At 45.2% G+C, this 16,383-nt stretch overlaps 1 protein-coding gene across 1 annotated transcript in view; it reads left to right on the plus strand.

The window, feature by feature from the left end:
- CCNDBP1 (cyclin D1 binding protein 1) overlaps positions 1-16,383 on the plus strand; it is a 118,617-nt gene that overhangs the window by 24,695 nt on the left and 77,539 nt on the right. Inside the window, exons 3-5 of the mRNA XM_086932595.1 lie at positions 3,280-3,359; positions 5,268-5,349; positions 12,572-12,668. Coding sequence (XP_086788721.1) covers positions 3,280-3,359; positions 5,268-5,349; positions 12,572-12,668 — 259 coding nt within the window. The remainder of the gene's footprint in view (positions 1-3,279; positions 3,360-5,267; positions 5,350-12,571; positions 12,669-16,383) is intronic.

Here is a 16,383-nt window from a genome sequence, read left to right on the forward strand (position 1 = left end):
TCAGCTGCTGCTTTGCTCTCCTCTACTTTTGCGGCTCTTGGATGTCCTCTCTCTTCTTAGGTCATCGGGATCTTCCTCTCAAGGGATAGGGACTCGCCTAAATACTGAAGTTAGGGTAGTAGCCAATGCACTAGAGACACTTGGTGTCACTACGCACCTAAATGAACGCGTACTGTGGCAAGTGGGCCTAACCATGTCCCTGAATTCTAAAGTATGTCATCACAAATATAGCTACTTCTGAAAAATTGTGTCCACCTTACAGTAGCCCAACTCAGGGGTGGTACTAGCCTAGAGTTGCCACATCTACTTAACTAGCTAATTTTCATGCCTGTCCAGGTGCCAAGGGGCTCTGGACGGGGGAGGGAAGGGGCTGGGGGGGATGTTGTGGAGGTGTTTGGCTTCCTTTTCAGATTTCCTTTGTATAAAGTCATAGAGTCTTAAAAGGCCTACCTACAGCTGCCATTACTCACCTTAATGACATTCAGGGAGATTAGCTTGATACAACAGTGCTGTTTGGTTTTCAGCCATCCTGACCTATGTCAGTGACAGATGGTTTCTCTCCATTGAAATTTAAGAAAATATTTTGTGAGATATTGTTACAGATTTGTGTTCTAATTGAATCTGAGGTGAAGATGAGAAAAAAAAGCACAGAGTTACAGAGTCAGACGTTGAAAAGAGAGATATCTAAACCTTACAGACATTTTGTGCGGAGGCAGCTGCATACTCGGCAGGAGAGAACCCAAAAAATGAGATGCTGTTTACTAGCCCAACCCAGTGAACCCCCTGGATGATGATGGTCATACACATGACCGGCTGCTATTACATATGAGAAGCTTAAACAGCCGAAATAAACTATTTTCTTTCTTTCTGCAGGCTGTACCTAAAATGGAAACAAACAAAATTCAACCCCTCTTTTGGTAACCAAACTCCTTATGACCAGCAAGGCTATTTTGCTAAACTTTTTTGGGGGATTCCAGATTACTTGGTAGCGGTTTTTTAAATTATTTTTTTATATTTTTAAATTTTACGAAGTTTTATATAGCGCAAACTTGACTCGAAGGTATCGGGTATCAGAGTGCATTACTTAGCACCAGTTGTGTTACATAAGGACACAGCCATTTTTGTTAGGTATGGTGAGATGAAGTGATTTGCCCAGAATCGCGGGATGTTCAGTGTTATTCCCGTGACTCGAACCCAGTTCCCCAGATTCGAGATCGACCACCTTAGCTGTTAGGCCAACAATGTTCTGATATGAAGGGTTCCCACTATTTGCTGTGTTCTTTGTTCCTTCCTATGTCTCACACCGAGTCCTAACATTCATACGTGCACTATAAACCATCAGTGTTAGTTTGCTTTCCATACGAAGGAATTGTGACTTCTCCCATTAGCAGGCTAACTTACATCTAAGCTGTTCAGAGTGAAGATGGCAGATGGTATGAGAGCCATTGCAGACTGGATGTCAACTAACTGTCTGCAGTGCAACGTGGGGAAAACGGAGGTAATGTGTTTCGGGCAAGCAGCGACATATTGGTCATCTGACTGGTGGCCCGCGGAGCTTGGCCCTGTCCCCACCCCCAAGAGTTCCGTCAGGAACCTGGGAGTACTTTTTGACCAGCAACTTACCTTCAAGGGACATGTCAATCAGGTGGCTGGTACCTGTTTCCGGGCTATCGGGATGCTGAGACGAGTCTTCCCCTATATACCAGACCATCATAGAAAAACGCTCGTGCAGGCTCTGGTTATCAGCAGGGTGGATTACTGCAATGGGCTGCTCCTCGGAGCAAACGAGGAGCAGCTCAGTAAATTGCAAGTAATCCAAAACACAGCAGCAAGGATTGTCCTGAATGTTCCAGCTAGGACTCCTTCAAACCCCCTGCTGAAGAGACTCCACTGGCTTCCAGTGAGGAAGCGAGTCCAATTTAAGACTCTATGCACAATCCATAAGAGCAGGATAGGAGAGGGCCCGAAGTACATGACAAAGATCTTTCAGCCCTACATCCCGGGGCGTTCTTTGCGCTCTACTCATCAGCAGCTCTTACAGACACCAAGAATAAAAAAAAACAGACAAGGTGGCCGTGCATTAGCTTATGCCGGCCCAATACTCTGGAATTCTTTGCCCCCAGAACTCAGATCAATCTCCAGTCATCTGTGTTTCCGGAAGAATTTAAAGACTTACCTATATCCCGATAAATAAATTACCTTCAGTTTCGGCACTCCTTAACTATCATGCTCTCGTAACCTGCACAATCTCGTGGCACAGCAATAGCGCAGAGATACCCCTTCGGGAGTCTAGTCTGGCGCTTTATAAGAATATAAAATAAATAAATAAATAAATAAAGATACCTTTACCCTTTTCTGGGCTTCGATGTATAAAAACATGTAGTTAAACTTCAAAGTTACATTCATGTCAGTTTAAGGGGCAGTTTATAACTTTGGGGGAAGGGAGGGAATCCTATCACTCCTATGCCCACACTTCTCTGGTCATCTAAACCTTGCCATGCGCTGGGATGAGGAGAAGTTCACTTGCTAGGCAACTTCTGTTTACAAGTTGTACTGAAATAAATGTCCAGGAGAAGGATTCTTTGGTCCTTATTTATACAGATTACTGCATAAAAGTTAGGAGGAATCCCTATATCGCCTGCACATCCAAATACGAATCAGAAATGTAAGGTATAAAACGATGAAAATCCCTGGCAGTGATAAATCTGAGGTTAATTATGTCATGCAGATTGCTCAAACTGACAAAAGCAAGAAAAAACCGCAGCCACGGATAATAGTTTTTTTGTTTTGTTTAATTAGTTTCTCCATTGTGTCTCCCCTTGACCAATTCCACCTGGATTTTATGTTTTAATTGTGCTATTAAAGTGCACTGGTTGATCCATTATGCAAATCTCAGCTAATTAAACAGTGAGAAACATGTGTGGACTTTTTTTACACACCCTACTCCATTTAAATACCTGTAGAGATGGCTATTTCTCAGTGGCCTCTCTTGTATAGGTAGCTCTCTAAGTCTGTACTCCTTATCATGCCCTTTTATGGCATATGCACACCATCTGGGTATGGAAGAATGTACCCTGGAAGCTGATTGTGTTGACCCAAATACTGTACTCTAATGTGATCTGCCATACATCTTAATTTGTAGCAAGACCTTTCCTGTATTTAGCCACGCTTATCCCTTCACTACATTTTGCCCCTAATGTAGTCTTTCCGCTCTTCTTCATGTATTGTTTCAAAGTTGCATAACCATAGTCCACTTTTTTCTTTTTTGTGTGTTTCCAGGTCAGACATTCAAGGCAACATCCCATGAAGCTACAAAACTGAGCCTGGCTTTCTCCAGCTCTCCTTTGCCATCTGCCGAGGTGGGTTCTCAATAGGGAGCCAGTCAGCGATGCTGTGCTGTAAAGTCTATTCACAGTGATTGGCATTGCTAGAAATAGGATTTCTGGTTGGCTAGGGCATGCACCTAAGCCAGACAGAAACCACCACTCTAGTCAGGACAAGGGAGTTACACACTGAAGATAACCCATGCTCGCCCCCTTGTTAGCTTGGCAGAGCAGTCCGGCTTATCCCAGAGGCAATGTGTAAAGCGTTTGTGCAAGGCACTCGTACAGCAGTGACACACTAGACACACCACGGGGGGGAGCCATCATTGTGGAAGGCGGGCACAGCCCTATTTACTTTCAGGTGGTACTCCACTCACCACTCCAAATGCAGATCAGGCCTATTCAGGCTAGCACTGACTCACCCGGACTCTCTGGGACCACTGCACCTCCCCAGCCCCTGTCACTTCAAGGCCAGACAGGCTGGCAGGCACAATGACACATAGCAAACAGAAATGCCTACTTCTAAAAGTGACATTTCTAAAATACTGATAATAAATCCGTGCACACCAATACGCAGCATTTATCACCACTATTCCAAACATACCAAACTTGATCACGCTACCCCTCTCATGTCAGGAATTACCACTAAAGCACATATAGGCGAATCCCCAATGCATTCCTATGAGAGGGCAGCCTCACATCAATGAGAAACCAAATAGGCTATTTGTCACTACCAGAACATGCCACACAGTTAAGGCACAGTTAAGGCACATGCCCTACCTTTTACCTACACCTCACCCTGCCCATAGGCCAACCGTAGGGGTGACTGATATGTAGTAAAAGGGGAGTCACAGATGTGGCAACCACTTTGTGCCACATCACAGCGGCAGTAAACTGCCCGCAGGCTCTGCAGTGGCAGAGGTCTACAGCGCCACGACGCCTCAAGGCAGCAGTGCGCTTTACAAGAACACACACATACATACATACATACAGAGGTCTGAGACAGGTTTGAAAGGCTACTTTGGTGGGTGGCGCAAGCAGCGTTGCAAGCCTACCAGTATCATTTCATTTACTGGCCCTGAGTATGTGAGATACCACTGTACAAGGGACTGACTGGTAAATTAAATATGCCTAACAGGTGTAGAAAATCTTACCAAATTTACCATAGAGCGCACATGCACTTTAGCACTGAACAGCAGTGATAATGTTACCAGAGTCCTAAAACCACCACCAACAGGTAAGAAAAATACCAGAGGAAGGCAAAACGTTCTGGGATGACCCTGCAAAAGGGGCTAAGTCCCACAGCCATAATCGACATCTTGAACTCTTGCAGTTTTCTTATCTTGTTAGTATCTGTTTCTGACTATCTCTCATGTTAATTTTGAATTAAAAAAATAAAAAAGATTTTTTTAAAACTCTCATGCGGTCCCGAAAAAGAGCGTTTAATGCATTCTTGGTGGGAAACAAAACAGTAGAGGATCTTGATGCTGGTGAGAGACTGCTGTTTTTAAAGCTCTCTGAATTCGTCAGGCTGTTGCCTTCTTTGTCACATCCATTCTTTGCTTTCACCACTGAGCAAGACGAGCTAGCAATAATTGCCTTTTTCAAAGCGAACATGTATTGCAGTTGTGGTTATTGCAAGAATACTGTTGTGTGTTGTGTTTTCTGTTATGCGAGTGATATTGTGGCTAGGCCATACTTCAAAATAATATCTTAAATAAGTTGCGTAGTCCGTGTAGAGAGAAACATTGTTAAGAATAACATGGGCAGCAAAATTTGGTGTCTATAACCCTTGTCTTTTTCTTGAAATGCTTAGGCCAAACCACGTATGCTTTTGTAACTTCATTTGTTCAGACTAAAAAGAACAAAAGTCACTTTATTCCCCCCCCCCCCCCCCCCCCCCATTCCTCTTTAAAAGGATGGTTAATACTGTGTTTCTTCCAGGAATGTCAGAAATTGAGTGATGGTCTTCAGAATGCAGTCCTTGCAGCTGTCACTACATTTTATCGACTTCCAAAGAGTCAAGGTGAGATGTCCTTCCACATTACCCTGTATGAACAAGCATTTACAATGCAATAGGTCTCGCATTAGGAAAGTTTGAGCTATTGTTATTGTAAACGTCAAATGTTTTATTTATGGCGTTGGTTTTGAAACCAGCGAAATTAATAGCTTTGTCATTTAAAATGCCAATAGTTTTAACTTTCGCAAATGTGACACCTATAGCATTTGTACTGCAATATGTGTTGTATTTACGTGAATTCGATGTATTGATATTACAAATAACAATGGCTTTTATTTTTTTAAAATAATTAATACTTAAATAAAAGTTATTGTAATTTATAATGGCAATAGCTTAAAGTTTTGTAAATAACTTTTGTAAAGATTATGTTTAGTGTATTTTATTGTGACGACAAGAACAGAAGTGAAGTATTGACATATTTTTGTGACATTTGTAATAAAGCTTGAACCATGGAGAGAACATATTTGACCCACTTGTTGAATGGTTGCACAGATTGATGTTGTGGTGGCGACGAGTGATGCTGTGGCGTTCAGTGATGCTGTGGCGTTCCTGATGCTGTGGTGATGCGATAGACAGAGTGAGGGCGATAGACAGAGTGAGGGCGATAGACAGAGTGAGGGCGATAGACAGAGTGAGGGCGATAGACAGAGTGAGGGCGATAGACAGAGTGAGGGCGATAGACAGAGTGAGGGCGATAGACAGAGTGAGGGCGATAGACAGATAGAGTGAGGGCGATAGACAGATAGAGTGAGGGCGATAGACAGAGTGAGGGCGATAGACAGAGTGAGGGCGATAGACAGAGTGAGGGCGATAGACAGAGTGAGGGCGATAGACAGAGTGAGGGCGATAGACAGAGTGAGGGCGATAGACAGAGTGAGGGCGATAGACAGAGTGAGGGCGATAGACAGAGTGAGTGAGGGCGATAGACAGAGTGAGTGAGGGCGATATACAGATAGTGAGGGCGATATACAGATAGTGAGGGCGATAGATAGATAGAGTGAGGGCGATAGATAGCTAGAGTTGCGGTGCCGGGCACTCTTGAGCGCGACAGCCACAGTTGAAGGGCAAGAGTGATTTGCACATGGGGGGTGGGGGTTAGAGGCACCAGTTTGGCAATATGGGGAAACACTGGGTTGTGTGGTGCATGCTGCTGTAAGAAGGGGAGAGAAGGCAACTTGTGGCAGCAGGGGTCTGCGTTATGCCTCTGATTCATGGTATGGTGGTCTGCATGGCGCAACAGAGCTTGGTAAAATTATGGCCTCCCTATCTTAATTAAACTCCGTTGTGTGTCCGTTTAAGCTCTTCTGTTGTATATACTCTAAGCAATGCAGGGCACGTTAAATATATAAATAAGCACAACAGTTGTGTCCTACTTTCTCATGCTCTCTTAAAAGAAAACAAAAAGAACAAGATTAACTTTAAGGGTGTCCAGGCATCCTGGGATTTTGCAAGAGTTTCAAAGTGTAGAAAGTCTAATGCTTGTGGGAGCCCCGAGCAAGAGGTGTCTGATTCTGTTCTGTGTATGCAGGCCGGAAGGAACAGCTAGCTGCCGAGTTTTCGGTCCACAGGGGAAGTTTTCACACCGTCTCCTCTTTATGCACCTTCTACCTAAACTCTCCAAGTCAGTTGTTTGTGCCATCATACTCGGATGACAATGATAGTACCTTGTTTTACACTGCTTTTAATCAAGCATTTTTTTATGATTCTAATTACTGGCCAGTAGCTGTTGATAGTACCCTTTTTAATGGAAGCTAAGTTATCAACCTCAGAAGGACGGAGGGTTGGGTTATCTCCGGCCAAATGAAAACCTGTGATTTGCAGATTTCATGATTATTTCTATAGGAGATGCACTAGTTGCTTTCAACATAAAGAATCCATGCCCTTCATTTTTTTCTTTCTTTGTGTCTCCCAATATCAGGGTTCCAGCCACTTCGTAAATCACATCGTGGTTGTGCTGCTTGCAATAAGCAGCCAGTCCCAAGCGGGGGTTGGAGTGTAAAAACATTATCAATGTGGTGAAATGGACACCCAGAGAAAGCTGATGTCTTGTGTCCATGGGGTCACGAAATTTGGCCATGGGGGTTGTAAATGTCATACAGATGTGTTTATTGGATGAGACAGTGTGCCGGTTTTATTTATTTTTTAATCATGGGAGAATCCCCCAAACCTCAGCTGAAAATAGGCGGTGATCGTGGCAATCCAGCTTTAAGACTCTGCAGGGAGTGGGCAGTGCCAGTAGCGGAAGGGGCAGCGTTAGTGGTGGAAGGTGAAGATTGATAAAGAAATAATTTGGGACTCCGCACTTATATTGTTATTACAATGTAAGCACTGCAGCCAAATAAGTTATTTTTTACAACATGGACATGACACCCCTTATCTTCAGTGACATCCGGGCTCTCAACAAAATAAGCTGGACATGTATGGATGCAAAAAGTTCTTCAGGAGCAGTCTTTGGTCATTTTGTAAAGGAGGGATTCGCAAACGCATTATTTGATTAATTCTACACATAAAAACACATCTGACGTGAAAAGGCAAAGATTTAAAAACCTACCACTAAGATCTGTCACGCAGTAACATTCTCTAATCTTAGTTGGCGCAAATCTTCAGTGGTGTCCATACGTATCACTGAGTGTGTTAATATCACCTGTTATTACAGCGCTTCGAAAAGGCAAGCTCATGATAGGCACTACCTACATTTGCATTACATCAGGCAGAGACGAAGCCATAGGATGCGGTACACTGGTTGCGCTCGCGGCGTTCACCTACCTGATGTAGGGGACCAGGGGGTCAACGTGGTGGTGGAGGAGGACGGCGGTGATGAAGGAGAAGATAAAGGACGCGAGGACCAGACCACCAATGCCCAGGGCCAGAAGCACAGGCCATGCTGGAACCACCACATGGCTCTGCCTCCGCCCGCAGATGACGATGCAAAACTATCCGGGGGCTGTTTAGGCTCTTCTGAAACAGCACCTGTGGCACGTAGCGCGTCAAAATGAAATGAACACAAAAACCAAGTACAGAAACCTGGGGGCGGGAGTAGTCCCCAGAGGAGGGCGTGCCGTGCACACTCACAGCGGCCTGGAGGCTCGGAAGCACCGGTGCCTTTTAAGCGCTACCACAGGCTCACCCTTCACAGGCACCGTGGTTACTTTATACAGAATAGCCACGTGAGTGTCCTAAACTGCGGTGTCCTACGGCTGCTCGTCGGAGCTCTCTGCGAGCACTTTCAGTTTCCATTCTCAATTGTAAACATAAAAATAAATGAGTGAAATTAGGCTCCATCAATAAACAAGGTACTTGTCAACTTTGCTCATTGATACCGTTGAAGTTTAATTTGAATATCAAACATTAAGGGGGAAACGAAACAATAAAGTACAGCTAGAGAGTGAACTAGATTTCAGTTGTTTTGTTCTCCGCTGCCAGGTCGCCAATAGCTACATCTCAACACTAAGCACAAATGCGATTTCTGGCATGGTTTGTGTGGCAGAAAATGCCCCCGGAATCCCGCCGCGGCCGCACCGGAAGTCAGGCAAGGTCGCCTGTGACGGGGGCGGGGCCGCGTTCGGACCGGAAGAGGAGGCAGGAGGAGTAAATCCGTCTTGCGGCCCGGGGCTCCTGTGAGCGGTGGAGAGCCCCGGGGCCGCCAGCAGGAGGTTGCGCAAGTGTTGCGGGGCTCCCTTGACCAAGTGGGAGCCCAGAGAAAGGAGCTGGCAAGAGCCACAGCGTGAACTCTGTGGAGGGGGCACGAGGCACATGCCCGGTGCCTGCCCCTGCTGCGTGCTGAGAATGGAGTCCCCCGAGATTAGCCCGGTAAGTTCAAAAGGGCTGGGGGGGACCTCAGTGCACTCGTGTGTGTATGTGTGCGGGGGTGTGTCTCTGTATGTATGTGCATGCGTGCATGGGCGCTCGTATGTGTGTGGCTGTGTGTATGCAGGTGTAACTGTGTGTGTGCGCGTGTGTAGCTGTGCGTGTGTATGTTTATGTGTGGCTGTGTGTCTGTTAGCTGTGCGTGTGTATATGTGTGTCTGTGTGTCCCGATGCATTGTGCCTGCGTGAGTGTATGTATGTGTGTGTGTGTGCGCGCGCATGCATGAGTGTGGCTGTGTGTGTGATTGAGAGAGGCTGGGAATCGGAGGCAGGGGATGTGCACGGCGCCGTGCGCGCCCTCGAGGACGAATCTGAGACAGCAGAGGCGCGTGGCCGAACGCTGTCCCAGATTCCCAGGAAAGTGAAAACAATAGGTCTTTCGCTGACGCTCGACCTAAAAAGTGGTGTAACAGTCAGTCTTGGAGGTCCACCTTGGGTTGTCAATGGGACGGAGTAAATACTGAATGGTTATCAGTGCCAGTAAAATAGCAAGTCCCTGAAAAGTGAGAGTTGCTAGTTGTTTAATTTAATCTCTTGGGCGTTGTAGTTCAGAACACATTGTTGCAGACCTCGACAACCTGTTTAGATAACATTAATTCTACTTCATCTTTGTCTGCATTGTCAGTGCATTTTTCCCGCACCGCACTTCTTTATAGACCTCTTTGTATTAAAATCTCAAGCTGAGTATCATGGTCACATAGGAAACGTTGCCCTTGTTTTGGCTCATGTACTTGTTGAATATGAGGGGAGAGTGCTGTCTTCTTCATATTTGAATCAGAGTTTGTCTGCCAATTACAAAACAAAATTGTGATTTCGATGTGTTGCTTCCCACTGGAGGTATGAGTTCTTTTTTTTCAACAACGCTTCTCTATTCAAATATGGGCTAATGGCACAGTTGCTTGTTCAGTAATGTATTTAGCCCCTTAAGGCAGCCACTGCTACTCCTAATGTGTTGTTTTTAACCTTAGTAGTGAGTAGCTCGCATCGAAGGACAGGATGGGCTTCACACCAGCACATGAGTAAATATCTCATCTCTGCCCTTAGTATCACTCGCTCCTCATTGAGTCTGTCCTGTGGATGGTGGGATGCAGACACTGATGTAACACCACTGACCACTTTTTCACCTTACCCTAAGAACATGCAGTATGGCAGGAGCATGTGGGGAAAGAGATGCAGAGGCACGGAGAGGGGAAAAAGACTCAAAGCCCAGTTGTGGAAAATGATATGGTGCATGGAAATTAAACCCACAAAAGCACTGAAGAAGGGCCCCTGTTGTGCTCCCCACCTCAGTAGGTAAAAATGCACAGAGCGTCAATGGTGGGACCCCCACATTACAACAAAAACTCTCTAACAAACCTTGAGGCAGTCCCCATAGTCAATAACCGCTTTCCTTGTTGGCCGTGCACTCTATGAATTTGTCCTTTCACAGAAAATAGAGTAAAGATCTGGGGAAGGGCAGACCAAATATAAACAAACAAGTGTATGCAAAATTAAAGAGGGGGGAAAACTTGTAACTACGTGGCAGACCTACTATGCTTGTCACCAGCAGGATGCATGCGTCTGTGGCTTTTCTGTGGTGAAAAGTTCTAGAACCGCAGCATGAGAAGGTGCTCTTCACCAGCGCTTCTTAGTAAACTAGTGCTATCATTTTGTGTCATTGAGCAGTGTCATCACACACAATGTTCTTCATACCTTTAAATTGGACTCCCAGGTTTTTAAAACCTAACACCTTTACATGTTTAAATTCTTTGCCTCAGTCACCTCTCTTCTCCGGTTATTTTTCTCACCCTATCAGCACCATTCAACACTGTCAATCACTGAACACTGTTATTTAACCTAGTGTTACCTTTTTGAACTAATTCCATTGGGTTCCCTTTCTTTGTCCTTCTAGCCTTACCAAGATCCCTACCAAGTGCTGTGTGCCCCCCCCTCCTCCCAAGATGCCATGGGCTTACTCCTTTCTTCTCTCTCATCTCTGTGTAGATTACACCTAAATCAGCGTCTTGTTCCCCACCTTCGGTCTGTGCTCTGAGCAATCTCACTTTTGGTGGCACCCTATTCTGTCTTGCTGAACTGATCTAAAAGAAAAAGAATCAAATTCCCTCCCTGTTAGTCATTTGCTTCCTGACTCTTCTGCTACTTACTCCCAACCCAAGCCTATTTCTTTTCACCTTGGCACTACAACACCACCACCACTGTGTCAGCAGCCAAAACCCTTAAGATTTTTCTTCAAACTCTGAGTTAGATATTAGTCCTTCAATTCTGTTACACCAATGGCAACTAGGCCCAAATCACAAACATTTGCAAACCTCCCAAATATCCCGAGCGCTGAGGCAATGTTCACACTTCGATTCTAAACAATATAACTATTAACTTACTGGCCTCTCTGTGCGCCTCCTCCCCTCTACAAAAAGTAGTACATGTCGCTCATGGACCCTCCTCACACATCATTTCTTTCCTTATTCCTCGCATTTTATTTTCACCAGATCAGAGAACTGTCGGTTGAATAGCTAAAAAGTGGACAAATGCACATACCAGTGGAACACAACTAATGACAAAATCCTAAGGCAGACACATCCATCAGAGACATAGTTTAGTCAGTAAAATTGGGGGGTGGGTTGAGAGGGATGAGCTTCAGATTTGTCAACAATCAAGCTGGCATATAATGTTAAAATACATTATAGAGCAAGCAGGGTGAGTGAGAGGAGCCTACAGGAGAGTGGAAAGGCGAGGAATAGGGATTGGTCGGAGTATTGAGTGAGAGAAAACAAAATATTTGGTGAAATAACTAGTTTTTGAGAACTTTCAGAACAGAGAGGGAGAGAGAGTGTGTGCATTTCTGCTTGTGTGTATGCACAAATTCCTGGTGAAATCCAACAGACACCCCACCATACCTGATTGAAAGCACTGGTACCCAACTATGTATCAGAAAATGGGAAGATATAGCACCACAAACACCCCCAGTGATGCTATGACCCTGGCATTCATACTCTCAACACTCTATATTTAGTTGCTGGTATCTGTCACATATTTTTTATGCTGTTAACGAATCAAAGCCACAAATGAACTATATACTGGGCAGATGGGTCTTCACAAAGAGACCAGACCGCCTTGACGTTGGTGTGTGAGAATCCAAGACCCTAAAGGGTGCCCGGACACTATACCAATGATGGTAACATAACATGCCACTATCATCACTTACACCCACCCAATCAAAAAGTATTGAGCAAAGAATTAGATGGTTAAGGCTGAGGATTCACTTCAAGCTCCAGGAGAATCCCATGATGAAGTGAAATATTGACAATAATTACGTTTTTCTCGACTCTGTTGTGAGACGATCATTGTTTCTTTGGATGTTAAGGTATGACTCTGCGCAAGACTGTGCGAGATGCCACAGCAGAAGTGGTGGATGGAACCATCCAGCTGACAGAAGTGATCCTCAAAACGCCATTAGAGAGGTGAGGCTATCGCGTAGACTTTTCATGCTTGTGTGCAACTGAATGCTTATGTGTGACCCCTGTGCTTCATTTAACACACCCATCCATTTGACATTTTCAAGTACCTCAGTCCAATATTTATACTGCACAAAATTATTGATGTTTAGATGCAAATAAATACCTTTCACCACTCTGCAGTCATAAAGTGCTATCTTCCCAGGGCTAATTGTGGCTGCATGAAGCATCAGTTTTAGCCACAGGTATACACCTGTATCACATGATAGACAACTGAAATCCTAAAGAGTTTACGTAGCTTCTCATTCATGGGGCAATTAACTGAGTTAGGTTTGTTGAACTCCTAAGTCCATAAAGCACTACAGTCAATACCTAAAGCTTTCTCTGAAGGCATAAACTTTACATTCTGAATTATTTGCTACAGAGTTACTGCTCAAACCCCATGTTAGTTTAAAGGCCACTTGCCTCACTTACCTCCTGCTTTTCTTTCAAGCATTCAATTTCTAACACAAAACTATTACTTAGATTCGGGAGTCTGAAGTTTGTCTTTACTGATATTTTGAAGATGTTCCCATAGCTCATTTGCTCTAACTTACCATAAGGGCCAGCTCCCCTCCCCACCATGGAGGATTTTTGCTGTAAACTATAAATGTTATTTTGCATGCACTGTTTTACTCACTGTGTCAACAAACCCAGGCCCAAAAAATGTTTCATGAACTTATTAACATCTAAATAATCTAGGATATTTAGCAAGGCAACACAAAGTGACAAACTGTAGGAAAGTGCCCCTTTCTGACATGGTCACCCTCACCTTCTGCCTGGTATTTGATGTAATTTTGACAGAGGTGCACTGGGTTCTTGCTATCCAGGGCCCCAGTGCCAGCTCTTTTTCTAAAACTGTATAATTGTTTTCCCGATTGGCAATACATTTTGGCACCCCTTATGAGTCCATTTTAAATGGTACCGCTGGTACCAAGGGCTCTAAAGAGAATCCCTAAGGGCTGCAGTATGCATTGTACCATCTTAAGGGACCCATCAGCACCTACATGCAAACTACCATTGCAAGCTGCATGCCTGGGTGCAGAGAAAAGTGAAGACATAACATGGCACACCTCCTGTGTGCTATGCTGTAGGAGGCTAGATCTTAATATAGTGGACCAAAAAGAGGTACACTGTGTAAAGAGTCCAGACGAACACTGATTGGATTACAGAGGCACAAATGATATCCCAAATGCTCTCTTTTGTGGTAGTGTCGTCAAGCAGGTAGGTTTATCAGAGAGTAGTGCTAAGCTGTAGCTGCTGATGTAAAATAAATGTGGTGGGGCGGGAGGGTGAGGGGCTAAAAAAATAATATTAATTAAAAAAATTCCCTGCCAGTCATCTGCTCGCTGTGCTGCTCCCTGGCATTTTCCTCTTCGCACAGGATGAAGCTCCCAGCTTCCCCTGCAGCCAATCCCGATGCACAGCGTAGGGATTGGTCACAACTCACTGGTTTTGCGCTCCATTGGGAGCTTCGAGCCCATGCCTATATTTTATTTTTCATTTGCCTCTGCAGGCATTGGGGTGATGGTCCTCTGTCCCTGGTGCTAAGCATTTGGACTGGACTTTGCGTTTCAGTGCCTGCTAGCTGCAGGGGAGTAGCTCCTCTACTCCAAGGGAAATTGCTGGCAATTTACGAAGTACTGGCAGCCCATCAGGGTTCTTGGCAGGAGTTCAGTTGCAGGATGAGTCGCTGGGTCTTGATTGTTGAGACTTAGTGTGGCAGGCATGGTTTGGCCCAAAAGTCCACAGCAGTCTTCAGTTCTTGCTGTTTCTTGCTGCTCTCGGGGACCTTCTCTACTTGATCAGTTAAATCTGAGTTCCTGGTGTCCGGTGTGCCACCTAAATACTCCATTTAGGAGTGTTACAGGGAGTGACAGGTAGTAGCCAATGGGCTACTTAACTTTAGGGTGTCTATACCCTCTAAATGAACACTTCCTGTGGGAAGTGGGCATAACCCTGACCCAGAAAGTCAAATTCTTCCAAAACTAAGATGGTGGAATTTTAAAAGTCTTGTCCACTTCAGGTAGCCCAGTTTTAGGAAAGTGAACAATAGCAAACATACATTAAACCACTAAACAGAGTGCAAGAATGGTAAGTCCACAAAACAATATTTTAGAAAACATTTCCTTTTTATTCTGTTCTTTTGATAGTTTTTAAATTCATTATTATTTTTTAGATATAGGGATTTACACATATTTCAAGATATCTGATACATTTTGACATATTATTTACATCTATAAGTCATATTTATCAATCAGAATTTAGACAGCGGATCTATCTGATGATGGCTAGGGGCAGAATAGAGACTACGCGCGTTCCGGCACTGCTGCCTTCATCAGGACACCGTCCTTTAGCATCACTAACAAAGAGAGAACAGAAGATTGGGAGGAGCTACGCTCGCAACCAAGATGGACGCGTAAGCTCCCGGCTCCGCTGACCGCCGCCAGTAGCTCATGAATCCTGATGTTGATCCTGAAATCATACCAGACTCCCGTGTGGCTGAAGTGTTGCAGAGCATAAAGGTGTAATCCCGAGATTTCCATCTCCTCGAATGACGGAGCTACGCTGTGTTTTCATTCTCGGCCTAACCCAGCGTGGAAGCCGGGGCCTCGATTTCTAACCCACCCGGCTCAGAGTTGAACAACATCGGCCGCGGGATTTGAGTGGCGACCGGTCTCCCGAAGTGGAGAATATCCTGACCGGTTTGGATGGTGGTACGGTGGCCAGGTGGATTTTAAGGATACAGCGGTGAGACGCACCGGGTGCTGTGTGTGGGAGTCCGTTGCCCGAAGACCCTGCTGACCTCCCGGGGTCGACGGGCTTGGATCCTCGACTGCGGCGACGGTGTCTAGACCGCGATAAGGACGGGTGCCCTCCGTTAATGTCAGACCTGCTTGTATCTGTTACCCTGAAGTAGTCGACCTCCAGGGGCCAGAGGTCTGATCTATCGCTACGCGAGAAGATATGGAGCGGGTGGAATTTACGCCATCGTTGCAGACCGTAATGGCCGCCATTGGGGCGCTTCACTTGCAGGTCGCCGCCATCATCCACAAAATGGACGTAACGGCCGAGGGTATGTTTCTGAGACCGGACCACGACTCTTTAATAGCTTCGGAACCCACTGTGTCACCCGCGATTCAGGGCATGCCAGTGATAAAAGACCCCGAGTGGAAACCTGATCTGGTGTTTTCGGTCGGCTCCCGAACAACAGCTAGCGAGCCTGGAACTATCAATAACTTTGCATACTCAATACCGCTACCGCCCAAGATGGACACAACCGATTTTATACTCCTGGATAACTTTATCAGTGACTATCGGATTGATACATCATTCTTTTTCTCCCAGTTGACTCAATCACGTTCTAGTGCCTCACTGTTGGTGGACAAGTATCTCCTTTTGATTTGTGGACTTCAAGCACTAACACGTTGGATCCGATCGCACCGCACTGACTCTGACTTTCTTGTACGTTTTGGTTCTCCTGTTGGGATGGCGGTTCGAGCGGAGAGAGCTCGCACGAAAAATCGGAGTGGCCAGGGTTGAGTCTGATCGTACAGGTTTGATAACACTGCTGTATTCAATACGGGACTTGTAGCCTACAATGATGCGGGAGTCGGGTGGCTTTTACAAACTCTTCCGGTTGTATTGTAATTGTTGCTTTACAATGTCTTGACCATAAAAC

Source organism: Lissotriton vulgaris, chromosome 7 (assembly GCF_964263255.1).
Source record: "Lissotriton vulgaris chromosome 7, aLisVul1.2, whole genome shotgun sequence".
Classification (NCBI taxonomy): domain Eukaryota; kingdom Metazoa; phylum Chordata; class Amphibia; order Caudata; family Salamandridae; genus Lissotriton; species Lissotriton vulgaris.